Source organism: Aspergillus tubingensis (assembly GCF_013340325.1).
Source record: "Aspergillus tubingensis WU-2223L DNA, scaffold_6, whole genome shotgun sequence".
Classification (NCBI taxonomy): domain Eukaryota; kingdom Fungi; phylum Ascomycota; class Eurotiomycetes; order Eurotiales; family Aspergillaceae; genus Aspergillus; species Aspergillus tubingensis.
The window spans coordinates 1,388,813-1,400,812 of NW_023336280.1; the positions used below are offsets into that span (position 1 = coordinate 1,388,813).

At 50.0% G+C, this 12,000-nt stretch overlaps 3 protein-coding genes and 1 non-coding gene across 4 annotated transcripts; 3 read left to right on the top strand and 1 right to left on the bottom strand.

Annotated features, from left to right (window-relative positions):
* Positions 1-373: 373 nt before the first annotated feature.
* On the top strand, positions 374-2,545 carry AtWU_04231 (multicopper oxidase family protein; the record flags this gene model as incomplete). The annotated part of the gene is made up of 7 exons (XM_035499342.1): positions 374-725; positions 777-893; positions 947-1,275; positions 1,326-1,483; positions 1,535-1,723; positions 1,773-2,199; positions 2,255-2,545. 7 exons carry the CDS (start codon positions 374-376, stop codon positions 2,543-2,545), a joined length of 1,863 nt encoding a protein of 620 aa, XP_035355235.1.
* Positions 2,546-2,699: 154 nt separating this feature from the next.
* AtWU_t106 lies at positions 2,700-2,771 on the top strand. The gene has a single exon. It is a non-coding gene; the product is annotated as a tRNA-Gln (tRNA).
* A 1,241-nt stretch (positions 2,772-4,012) lies between these two features.
* On the bottom strand, positions 4,013-5,933 carry AtWU_04232 (Auxin Efflux Carrier superfamily; the record flags this gene model as incomplete). Its single annotated transcript, XM_035499343.1, has 4 exons — positions 4,013-4,082; positions 4,136-5,349; positions 5,425-5,591; positions 5,651-5,933. The coding sequence occupies 4 exons, from the start codon at positions 5,931-5,933 to the stop codon at positions 4,013-4,015; spliced, it is 1,734 nt and encodes a 577-aa protein (XP_035355236.1).
* Positions 5,934-9,929: 3,996 nt separating this feature from the next.
* On the top strand, positions 9,930-11,930 carry pbs2 (mitogen-activated protein kinase kinase PBS2; the record flags this gene model as incomplete). The annotated part of the gene is made up of 2 exons (XM_035499344.1): positions 9,930-11,486; positions 11,547-11,930. 2 exons carry the CDS (start codon positions 9,930-9,932, stop codon positions 11,928-11,930), a joined length of 1,941 nt encoding a protein of 646 aa, XP_035355237.1.
* Between the last annotated feature and the right edge of the window lie 70 nt (positions 11,931-12,000).

A 12,000-nucleotide genomic window follows, 5' to 3' on the forward strand; every position in this document is an offset into this window, starting at 1 on the left:
CATGGCCCTGGATATCGGCATTGTACCTGAGCCCACTGAACAGGAACCAACTTTGAGTCCAATTTGAGTTTGAAAAGCTGGCAGCAGGCAGGGTGGCAGTCCATACAAAAGCCACCTGTTTGGCCGAACCTTGGTTGAATCTTGTTTCAAAACATCGGTCAGTGGCGGACCTGAACATCACTTACTCAATCTGTTCATACTGACAGGTACATTTATTCTGTAGTTTAGCCACTGTTTTGTTTCTGGACCCACATGTATTCAAAATGGCTCATAGTCATGGTCCGGGTTTAAAGACACACGGGGATCGAACAAGCATGCTGGGTCTGATGGGTGATGTGGAAGAATGCAGAACAACCTACCAGACTGTCAGAAGATGAAAGAACAGGGGAGTATTTTGTTAGACTCGCAGCAGTCACCGTCGTTTCGATTACGACGATTGCCATGGGGTATTGTATTGTATCCGGCTACTATATGTGGCCTGATCCTTCTGCTATTCGTGGCACAAATTTCGCAGCCAAGCCCTCTACAACGCTTGATTCCATCGAGAGTCTCGACTAGCCAGATACATCCAACGGTACATGAGCCCGATGTATCACGTCCTTTGATCGAGCTCCATCCGGAGGATCATATATACCGCAATCCTTCAACGCAACATCATGACTGGGTAGTGACTGCCGACCATCGACGCCCGGATGGAGTGCTGAAAAGGGTTTATTTGATTAATGGTAATCCTTATTCACTTTTTACGTCAAGGCACATACTTATATATAAAATAGATCTTTTCCCTGGACCGACGGTTGAAGCACGATCTGGTGACCGCTTGATAGTGAACGTTACCAATTCTTTGGAGGAAGAACCAATCTCCATCCATTGGCATGGAATACATATTGAGAGTAAGTCAAGTGCTTCGGTATAGGCTGGTCTGCTTGACTAACAAGTCATTTAGATGCTATGGATGGAGCCGTTGGTGTGACACAACGCGCTATTCCTCCGGGGTCTACGTTTACCTACAATTTCACAATTCCCACAGATCAAAGCGGCACATTCTGGTACCACGCTCACTCTGGCCTTCTCAGGGCCGATGGCCTATATGGGGGGCTCATCGTACATGAACCCTCTCCTAAGTCAACAGTCCGGGGACTGTTGGCTCGTGCAGATCAGCAGGAACTTGGCAGCTATGATAAGGACATTCTACTCTTAGTTGGGGATTGGTATCACCGATCGGCAGATCAGGTCTATTCCTGGTATATGCGTGCCGGGTCATTTGGGAACGAAGTTAGTCTTGCCATATAGTCTTATTGAGTACGACGATTAACCCCAGACAGCCCGTCCCAGATTCACTACTGATCAATGGAGTGGGTCACTTTGATTGCTCTATGGCTGTCCCTGCACGGCCAGTGGACTGTATCCTTCGACATATGAACGTCTCATACCTGGATGCGAAGGGTGACGCAGCGTACAGAGTCCGAGTGGTGAATACAGGGTGAGTTGTACGCCTGCCTATGATCAAAAATAATAGCTGACTGGCAACTAGCTCCGTTGCAGGATTTACGCTAGGTTTTCAGAACCGAGAATTTTCGCTCATTCAAGTGGACAACATTGATGTCGAACAACAAGATTCAAATTCAGCCGGCGTACTCTACCCGGGCCAGCGTATGGACATCATACTCCGTCCGAGCCCAGAAAAAGCTCCAAGCTCGTTGACGATTGATCTAGATAAAGAGTACGTCTTGCCCGGTACCATGGTTCAAATTGCGCTAACAGACGGTTAGGTGCTTCAGGTACCCCAACCCAGCTTTGACATCTGTCCAAACATACAATATAAAGAAATCGCCGAACAATCTGGCGCCAACTATATCTCCATCAAACAATACGATATCACTCTCCGAAGTCGCCACGAGAAAGTCGCTTCTCTCCGGCCTCCCCGCAAACTCGCATCAAACCTACGTGGTGTACACTAAGATCGAAAAGCTCTCCATAAACCACAACGTACCCTATGGATTCTTCAATCGAACTTCATGGAGGCCTCAGATTGACACACCACTCATTGATCTTCCTCGCGAAGAGTGGGATGAAAATCAGCTCGTGCTATCAACAGGATCAACTACATCCCGTCCCCTGTCGTCCGAACATGACCAAGACTTGTGGATCGACCTGGTAGTCAATAATCTAGACGATAGTGGCCACCCATTCCACATGGTATGTTTCCTCCTCGCTGTCGAACTGGTCTTTTCACAAAGATAACATCAAATAGCACGGCCACCACTTCTACATCCTAAGGACCTACCAAGCACCCGTAGGCTGGGGCGCCTACAATCCTTTTACAGACGCCCATCCACCTGGTCTAGCTCTAAGTTCCGGTAGCTCATCAAAAGCAGATTCTCCATATGACCTATCCCGCGCACAGCTACGAGATACAGTCTATATCCCCAGCCGCGGGCACGCAGTGTTGCGCTTCCGAGCAGATAACCCAGGGATTTGGTTATTCCACTGCCATATTATCTGGCACCAGGCGAGCGGAATGGCCATGCTGTTGCAGATATAGTGAGTCAGTAGACTAATCAGACTAGATACTTGTATATAAAACCTTATCAAATCAGTGACAGATGCCAATGACCTGAACCAGTATTGCATGGAAGACCATATCCATTTTCTTGCTGCTTATGTAACCAAAGAAGGTTGCCTCTTTCAACAAATACGGTTGTGTAGTGTAATGGTTATCACTCTGGATTCTGATTCCAGCAATCCCGGTTCGATCCCGGGCACGACCTTTTTTGCATTCATTTTTCTTCCACCTGACATGTACATATGGCATGTATCTTTTCTCTATCCTCAGCAGGATTTCGATTTTCATCTAGATAGCATAACCTGTTCCCTAGACGCCACCGTCGTCCAAACACACTTTTTGCCACTATGATATAAAAGGCGCACAGGATGATGGACATGTAGATCAGTACATTAATACTTTGTTATAATAGCAGCTACTAAAACAAGCAATATTATTCTCATAGTAATATATTATATATAATCCCCAACATATATAACACAATATATACCCGGCAGCCAGATATACCCCCATGACCAACAATGAACACACAACAAACACAACACCCCAAGTACTAGTACTATCTCACACGACCTCACCATAACCTGATTCAAAATTACCATGATATCATACCGCCACAGTATCACAAACTAGTAGCTATTGTATAACCCTCCCCGACTATATCAGAGTAAATTAAAATGATCGCAAGTATCAAGTATAGTAGTACTAGCAAAAGCACCACTACCTGCCACGTAAGAAACGAGCCTATACTCAGAACTAAACTACAAAGTACCGATAGCCACCACCTACCAACGCTACACAGCATATCACTATATCAAAACTGCAGCAACTAACTACGTAATACATCAACCAATAAGCATAAGTACTTCATACTGAATTCTCGGGCTCCCAATAGCGGGAAAGCCGGTAAGCACCAACTCCCCCCAAAGAGTCACGCTGCATGCTACCCGTGAACTTTATTTGGGGGCAGGTGATATCCCTTTATTGTACTTTGTTTTTGTAGTCGGGGAGTCATAGGTCCCGCGTTTCTTACTGCATTTGTCTTGATTATGCCCCCTTGCTTTAGAATTCTGTGAGGGGGGAGGGGTAGATAAGGTGGTTGTTGTGGCGCTTTTGCTTTGCGGTTTGGTTCTTAACGAGTCAGGGATGGTGTTTGACCATATCGCTCCTTTGCTCTTCAGGATCTGGTGGCTTTCCCTGAGATTCTACTATGTAGGAACAAAACTTGGTATGTACTAGGTATCTCGAAATCATCATTGTTAGGCTAACATATCGGGTACAGCCACTTAGGCCGCTCCAATCTGGTATCTTTCCCATCCATGCCAATCCATACTGCTGTCAATAATACAGTGAACAAGGAAATGAGAAAGTAGAAAAAGAACACTCAAACGCCGGATCACCCTAATAATATAGATCGATGCAGTCGAACAAGATAAGCTTCATATCTCAGGAGGCAGACGCCCATTCGACTACCTCCAAGGCGCACATTACGAGGATAAGGGTTGAAGGGAGGATCCTATAGGTCGTTATTAGTGGTTGAATTGTGAATGCGAGCTTGATGTTACTTACCACACCACATAGCTCTGGAACAAGAGCTTCGACATGGCGCTAACGTAAACATTGTTGATCTGGCAAATCTGCGCCAGCTGAAGGGCCGACGGAGCTCCAGTCAGGAGGAAGCAGACGATGATAAAGATCGGATCGTCCAGAATGCTGATCGGCACATACTTGGCCAGTAACGCAAGGATAGGGGCCATGATGATTGTAGGAAGAAGCATACGGGCCACCAGAGAAGCGACAATCAACTTCTTCTCTTCCTTGGGGTGCTCCACATCATCCAGTGCCTCCTTAGGAAGCGTGTTGCGTTCAAGGTTGGCTCCCAGAACAACGAGGATTAATGGCACAGCAACCTGACCGTTCTGGTTGATCGCGCGGGTAACAGAATTACTCACAAAGGTGCCCTCGTCGAAGAACAAGCTCTGGAGCGACGGTACCGAGGCGACCACGATCGAGACAAGCATGGCCCACAGGGGCGGGTTCATGAACTCCCACAACCCATGGAAGAACCTTCCGATCCAGCCTGTGCACACGGATAGCACCTTCTGCATCCTCGTTGGCAACCGTCGGAATATGGCCCCAGTCCCTTTTGCCCATCCGCTGGCGATGCGGCTACGGAGTCGACGAAGGGACGCCTTGACGCGGGCAACCAGACCCTTCTTCTCGTAGCTCTCTTGTACAGCGGGGAATGAAAGCATATCCCCGGCGGAGCTTTGTCGGGGCATGAACGGCGCAGGGGGAGCATCAAGCAGGGGCGGGCGGTCGGGATCTTCCTCGCCACCGCTACGGGACGACACCTTGGAGTAGGGATAGTCTCGTGCGGTCACGGGTGTTTCTTGACCAGAAGCGAACGCATCCGAGTCCTCCTGCGAAGCTCCGGATGCTTGCGTCTGTTCATCGAAGCTTCGAGTCCTCACCAACGGCTCATCTGGATCAACTTGCTCCGGGTTGTCCGTGTATCGCTCCTGGCCCTGTCCAATGAGGGTGGTATTCGGGTCCGGTTCTGCCTCTTCCAAGTAACGTTCACGGGGGGCAAGAAGCACATGGTAGCCCCAGCTCCACCGTACAAGCTGTCCGAGCTGCTGGAAGATGAGCAGATATAGAATACCGCGAGCGGCTACTTCGTCATCGTTATCGTTCGGGACGCGATCCCAGTGAAGACCCTTGAGAGTTTGCGACAGGGACATGACAAGGGAGATAGGGAGCGAGTTCGAGTTTCCAAAAACCTAGGAGGATTGCCACGGGTGAGCGAAAAGACAGGGAAGAAGTAAAATGTACAAAGCACTGGACATTGCACTTACGGCCATGGCGGCGACAAAGTTGGAAGGGCGTTTCTTGAGCCGGAGACATCGCGAAACAATGAAGGCGCAGGAATAGGAGACCAGAGTTTGGATAACGAAGATGGCCGGGATGATAGCCAGATCAGTGAGCTTCTCTGCTGTGAGCTGGGACCCAAGCTTTGTGAAGACTAACGGTTGTGGTCAGCTGAAATGTGAAAAGAACCGCCAAAGAGACCAGACAACTTACTCAGGCAGGGCGTGAATAAAGTGACGTTGAGGTTCGCTACCAGCTTCTGGGCGTCCGCATCGAACATGCCCTGTTTGGCAGCAAAGTAGCCCGGCAAACTCACACAGATGACCTCGAGGACAGCTTCGAAGACCAAAAGGACGAGGTTGAGGAACGAGGGGTGGCTCGAGTGTGGGTTGCCATCTTGAAGGAGGGCGGGATTGGCGCCCATCTGGGTCATGAACTGAGAGGAGATTGACGGGTAGGCATTTTGAAGAGATCTAGGGGCAGTAAAAATGGCCATCGACAAGAGGGCGGGAGCACGAGACAGCCAGGGTGGCAGAGAGGGAACAGGCAACTAACTCTAGGAAAAATCTGGGGAAGGAAAGATGAAGAAAGGGAAGTGAAAGGGGAAGTTTGGATGATGGGGGATGACGACGCGAACGGGAAGCAACCACAAGGTAGTCCTGATGGGCAGAAACAGAGAGAGAGACGATGGCGATAATGCCGTCGAAGATGATGACGCCGATAGATAACAAAGGTAGGCAGGCGGTAGGCGAATAGGATTTAGAGTTGGCACTGCACGGAAGCACGATTGGATTCAAACAGTTCAACCTAATGCGTAGGTACAGGACTAAGGGCCAGAACAGACCCTTTAAAAGCCACTAACAGTATACACACCAAGATAGTACTTATAGATAGATAACTAAATTAGACTCCAATGAATGAAGCGGGACGCCGACGGGTTTAATAACCAAAGCCGATCGTGTCGGTGAGTCTTTGACTGTCTGTCTTGCCTTCTCTGTCTCTGTTGAAATCTTCTACAAGGAATTCCCAAAACATCATCGTCAGGCTTTCCCGGACTCTCTGGACCCGGGAGGGTCCCAAATGGCCAATCAGAATCGTTTGTAGGCGAACGCCCAGCCCAGTTTCGCGCTGCGCCCAGACCCGCCAAGGCTTGGGGCCTTCCACTAGATACCTTTTTAGTACGGGTAGAATTAAGTCAAGTATGGGAGAGTAGTAGTACTACTACTGCTCTAGCTCTATGAGGATTCATGAAGAGAGCTCAATTTTATAAAGGAAGCTGTCATGGAGAGCGGGAATAAGTAAATATGTAGCCATCGAAAAGCAAGCTCTTGAAGGACGGGCTAGTACTTTTGTCCCTCCCGACGGATGACGGCAGAATATCCACCAGGTAGGAGAGAGCTTCTCTGCTTCCCCCTGCCCTTCGAGATGCTTGGCAGTGCGACACAAGTATCGACCATCGGAATCCCTTCAGCGGTAGACTAAACGCGAGATAAGACATTCTCTTGGCGAGAATTCTACTAGAGGCTGAATGAAACCCTTCTCAGTAAGGAGAAGGGAACGTGTTGTTAACTTTCCTGCGAGTTGAGTGGCCATAGTGGGAATAGTCGGGAGGAGTGGTGTAACTACTACACCAAAGTACAGCCAACAAGCCTCATAATCACGAAAAGAGTTAGTATAATAAAAGCAATATCACCACATACGTGTCTATTCTAATCGTGACTGGTCTATTTGGTATATCCCTTCTTGTCCATTACTCTGCCACATAGTTAATATCCGACGAGACAACTTTCAAGCAAAGCAACTCATGATGATGAAACTTCCCACGGCGGTTATGTCATGATCGGCGGCCAATGATAATGCAAGCTGATATCACACCCGGTCTTCTCTGGTCATCCTTCTCTTTTCCTTCCAGCTCACATTTCCGCTTCCATTCAAGTCAAAGGGAAACCTTATCTGTTTCGCAATCATCTTCTTGAGAACCTGAAACAAGTGGTTCGATCTCCACGAAACCTTGCCACTTTCCCCAGATGTCCGGAACCACAAGGGATGGAAGTGGTGTGAGTCTCATTCCTCCAATGCGGCATTGCGCAACTCTCTCTCCCTCCCCCACTTAGACACTGCCCGCCGCTGCCGAGGATCGACACCGCTAGCTGCTGCATTGGCTTTGGACTCACAGGTCGATGTTGGGGCCTATCTTGCTTAAACTCTACAGTAGTCCAGATAAGTTATTAATAGACTTCTGGGGCAGATTTACTGCTTCTTTTTTCTACCATCATATTGCAGCATGAATAGCACTACTATTGTACCAATCCATCATGATGAAACGGTACCTTCTTCGTCTTTGGTTGGCCTACCATCCGTATACGGAAGACCTGGCTTAAAGCCGACCACCCAATATACAGAGTGCCAATAAGATAGTCTTTCGAGTTCTTCGTAGTATGGCCTGCATTCAATCCCAAGACAGCAGATCCACTCCAGTAGTTGCACTGATAGCGCGCCCTCTTGGCATCAACAACATATCGGAACTGTGCAGTGGGATAGAAGCAAGGATCCACTCCTAGAGTTTGGGATGCTTCGGGGCATTGATTCCATCACAAGGTTGTCGGGCTGTGTACAGGGAAGGAAGCCGGGTGCGAGCCCGACAATGAGAAACGTTTATATGTCGCCAAGACTGGGGAAACCCTGATAAGACAGAGGCAAAAAAAAATAAAAAAAAATAAAAACGCCCAGGGCCGGGGAATTAAGAAAAATGGTTGACTGATCAACTGGTGGCTATTACTCAGGATATTGCTGCAATCATCGCGGTGACACAATCATGCCAGTTATTGCGAGTGGCTCCCGCCGAGGACAAGCCCCATCCGATCCTCAGCTGAAGATTGGGAACCCCTCCGATAGGGCGTTGCACACCCACTGATGATGTCTACTACTGCCGACCAACCCCGTTATCCCCATGGATCTCGGGCTTCTATCACCGACCGTTGGCCATAATTTGGTCGACGAAAACGATCTCGGGCTTTGAACTGATGGGTGCTCAAATCCCTGTGTATGAGGTAGCTACTGCTTTGTAGGAGGCAAAGATTCTCGCGATCCTCGGTGGTGGCTATGATAAGAGGGAGAGGGGACCACTGTTACACAGGGGGTGGGTGGTAAACGAGCTGCTTCATATGTCATAAGCCACAATATCTGATCCTGGGCATCCCGGGCTAATCATGTAGGGAGTAGTAATGCTACTACTTGTTAGTATCTCCGGGATGGATTGATCAGCTTACATGATTTATTTCTCTTTGGACTGCAACCCGTGGAATGGGACCCGTACTTTGGTTAGGTTCACCCCGGCCTAAGGTAAAAAGATCGGGGATCCATCGGCCGAGGGGGGTGGCGATATTCAGGCAGAAACAATGTTGGTTGCCACGTTCAAAATTCAGGACGACCACGGATGCTTGCGTGAGCCAATTTACACTCCGCAGCTGAACGGCAGGGTTGAGTAGCGTAGACGAGATGAAAAAGGGCGAGATTAAATAAAGTATTGCGTAGACATTGACTTTGTGCCTGAGGTGCCGGTGTTGGCACGTGTGATTGGGCGGTCGGGAACTGGACAGCCTGAGGCGACCGGGAGGCAAGCCTGGCAGATTTGCTGGGCCCCATCTGTCTCGACTAATCACAATCTCTCTTTCCTCTCTTTCCCATTTTATAACCTTCTCTGTTAACTTATCCTTCCCTATCCTCACCTTTCCCTCCCCTCCCGAGGCTTGTCGGCCGTTGCTCGCTTTCTCTCTCTCTGTGCCGCTATCTAAATCTTGCTTCTCCTTTCTTTTGAGCCTGCATCATATCTATCCTTCCTCCCCCCCTTCTCATCCATCCCCACCGGTTTCGCCTCCAAACGATTCCTTTAACAGCTCGTTCATCCATCTCTCCCTCTCTGCACGGTTATTTTTATTGCCTGTCATTCCCACCCCCCACTAAGTACCGTCATCGACCCTCTTCCCCCCTCTCTCTCTGTCTGTTTCATGTTCCTCTTCCTCTACCACTGTACTAAGTCCTGACCTCTCTTCTACCTGCCTTTCTTTGTCTTCTTATTGGTCACGGAGTTCAAGCCGCCCGACCAATATTTTTGCGAGGGATCGCACCATCTGTTCTCCATCCTCCCCGTCCCTGTTGTGCCTTGTTATCAGCTTGCTTGAGGACAGCCTCAGGCGTGCCCCGCGTCGACGAAACCTGCTTTCCTCTCCTCCACTTCCCCCCTCTGGAAAAGCGTTCTGGCTCCACCAACATTGAACTTCCTCTCTACTGCCAATTTTATCACCATCTATCCTCACACATCTTGATAGCTTCATTTTTCCGCTCTTTCCGATCTTTCCTTCCCTCTCTTCAATCCCCTCCTCCGTTCATGCACCAGGTGCCCCGACCTCCGTGAGACTGTTTTGACGGCACTCTCGGACTACTGCGCTCCAGCTCCCGATACCAATTGTGCTGTTCGAATACTTCCTCCAAAATGGCAACAGAAGGGGAGCCGATCACGGACATCTCGTCCAGACCCCTGTCAGATATGGATAACCGCTCCGACACCACCGACGACGACCTCTCACCCTCCCTAGCCACGACACAATCGTACGCTTCAGTACCCTCCCTCCGCCCGACTCTCGATAAACCCTCAATCACCCCGTCGTCGACACATCTAGGTCAACTCAACGCCGCCCGACGCGGTGCTGGGACGCCCCAAAATCGCCCACAAGCTTCAATGAGCGGCGCGCAGCCGGGGGGATTGAATCAGGATATATTAGCGAAGATGAAGGCTTTCTCATTGTCTCGACAGGGCGCCCCGCCCTCTTTGGCGCATGCCAATACGACTGGCTTAGTGCCCCGGGCTTCTCCGGCGGCATCGGGTGGCAGTCCAGTATCAGTACAGCCTTCACCAGGCGCAAATGGCCCCTTGGCAGGTGCTTTTGCAGGCCGGATACCTCCCACCGCTGTTCGTCCCGGTACCAAAAACTGGGTCTCTTCGCCTTCTGTGCCTCATGGGTCCCCGGGTGGCAGCTCTCCTAAGCCCGGTGGTCTGGCCGCGAAACGTATGAAGCCGGGGTTGAAGTTATCGGACGCTACGGGTCTGAACGGCTCGCCGTCGCCTGGGCAGCCTGCCAACGGCGGGCCTGCTCCCCCCGAAACCGCATTCAGCAAATATTCAGAATTCATTGATACGAAATCGGGGACGCTCAATTTCAAAAACAAGGCTATCCTCCATGGTGGCGGTATCGAATTCTCATCAGGTCAGAGTTTCAGCATCTCCTTAGACGAGGTCGATCGTCTGGATGAACTAGGCAAGGGTAACTACGGAACGGTATACAAGGTTCGCCATAGCCGTCCTCACATGCGCAAACCTGGGATGGGATTACGGGGGATTATAAGTCGCAATGAGGATGGCGACTCCACTACGACGTCCGGAGTGAAGACGGAAGGTAACCTTTCTGGAGTTGTCATGGCGATGAAGGAGATTCGCCTGGAGTTGGACGAGAGCAAGTTCGCTCAGATTATCATGGAGTTGGAGATTCTTCACCGCTGTGTGTCTCCATTCATTATCGACTTCTACGGCGCTTTCTTTCAAGAAGGCGCGGTCTACATTTGTGTTGAATACATGGATGGTGGCTCGATCGACAAACTATACAAGGAGGGAATACCCGAAAACATCCTTCGCAAGGTGGCATTATCCACTGTCATGGGCTTGAGGACCCTCAAGGACGACCACAACATCATACATCGCGATGTCAAGCCCACGAACATCCTCGTCAATTCTCGCGGACAGGTCAAGATCTGCGATTTCGGTGTGAGCGGCAACCTGGTTGCCAGTATTGCCAAGACAAACATTGGTTGTCAGAGCTACATGGCCCCTGAGCGCATTGCAGGTGGGGGTGTGCAGCAGTCTGGAGCAAGTGGAGGCGGAACCTACAGCGTCCAGAGCGATGTCTGGAGCTTGGGCTTGTCCATCATCGAGTGTGCCATTGGTCGGTATCCATACCCGCCCGAAACCTTCAATAACATCTTCAGCCAGTTGCACGTAAGTCATTGCTTCCCTTGTATCTTACCTCGTCATTCAGGATACTGACAATTTGTAAAGGCCATCGTTCATGGTGACGCGCCAACACTCCCTGAAACGGGCTACTCTGAAGAAGCACACTCCTTTGTCCGCGCGTGCTTGGACAAGAACCCGAACAACCGCCCATCGTACAGCATGCTCCTTCGCCATCCCTGGCTGTCGTCGCTTATGCAGCCTCCCACGAACACCGATGCCGATGATGCACCAAACGGCTCGACAAAGGAGGGTGGGTCCAATGTAACGGAAGATGAGGAAGTGGCAGCCTGGGTCAAGGAACAGCTAGATCGTCGCCAGCGTGGCTTGATCCAAGACGCAAGCAAGCCTGCATTACACGCCGTCGCCCTGGATGCCGTTCCTGGAAGCCCTCTCCTTGATGACCCCTCCGCTATTTCCGCTCAATGTTAAAATGTTTCATGGTCCCTTGGCCTCTCACAAGATTCGGCCTTCATTCTGTGCTATCATCCTGTTTTCAACA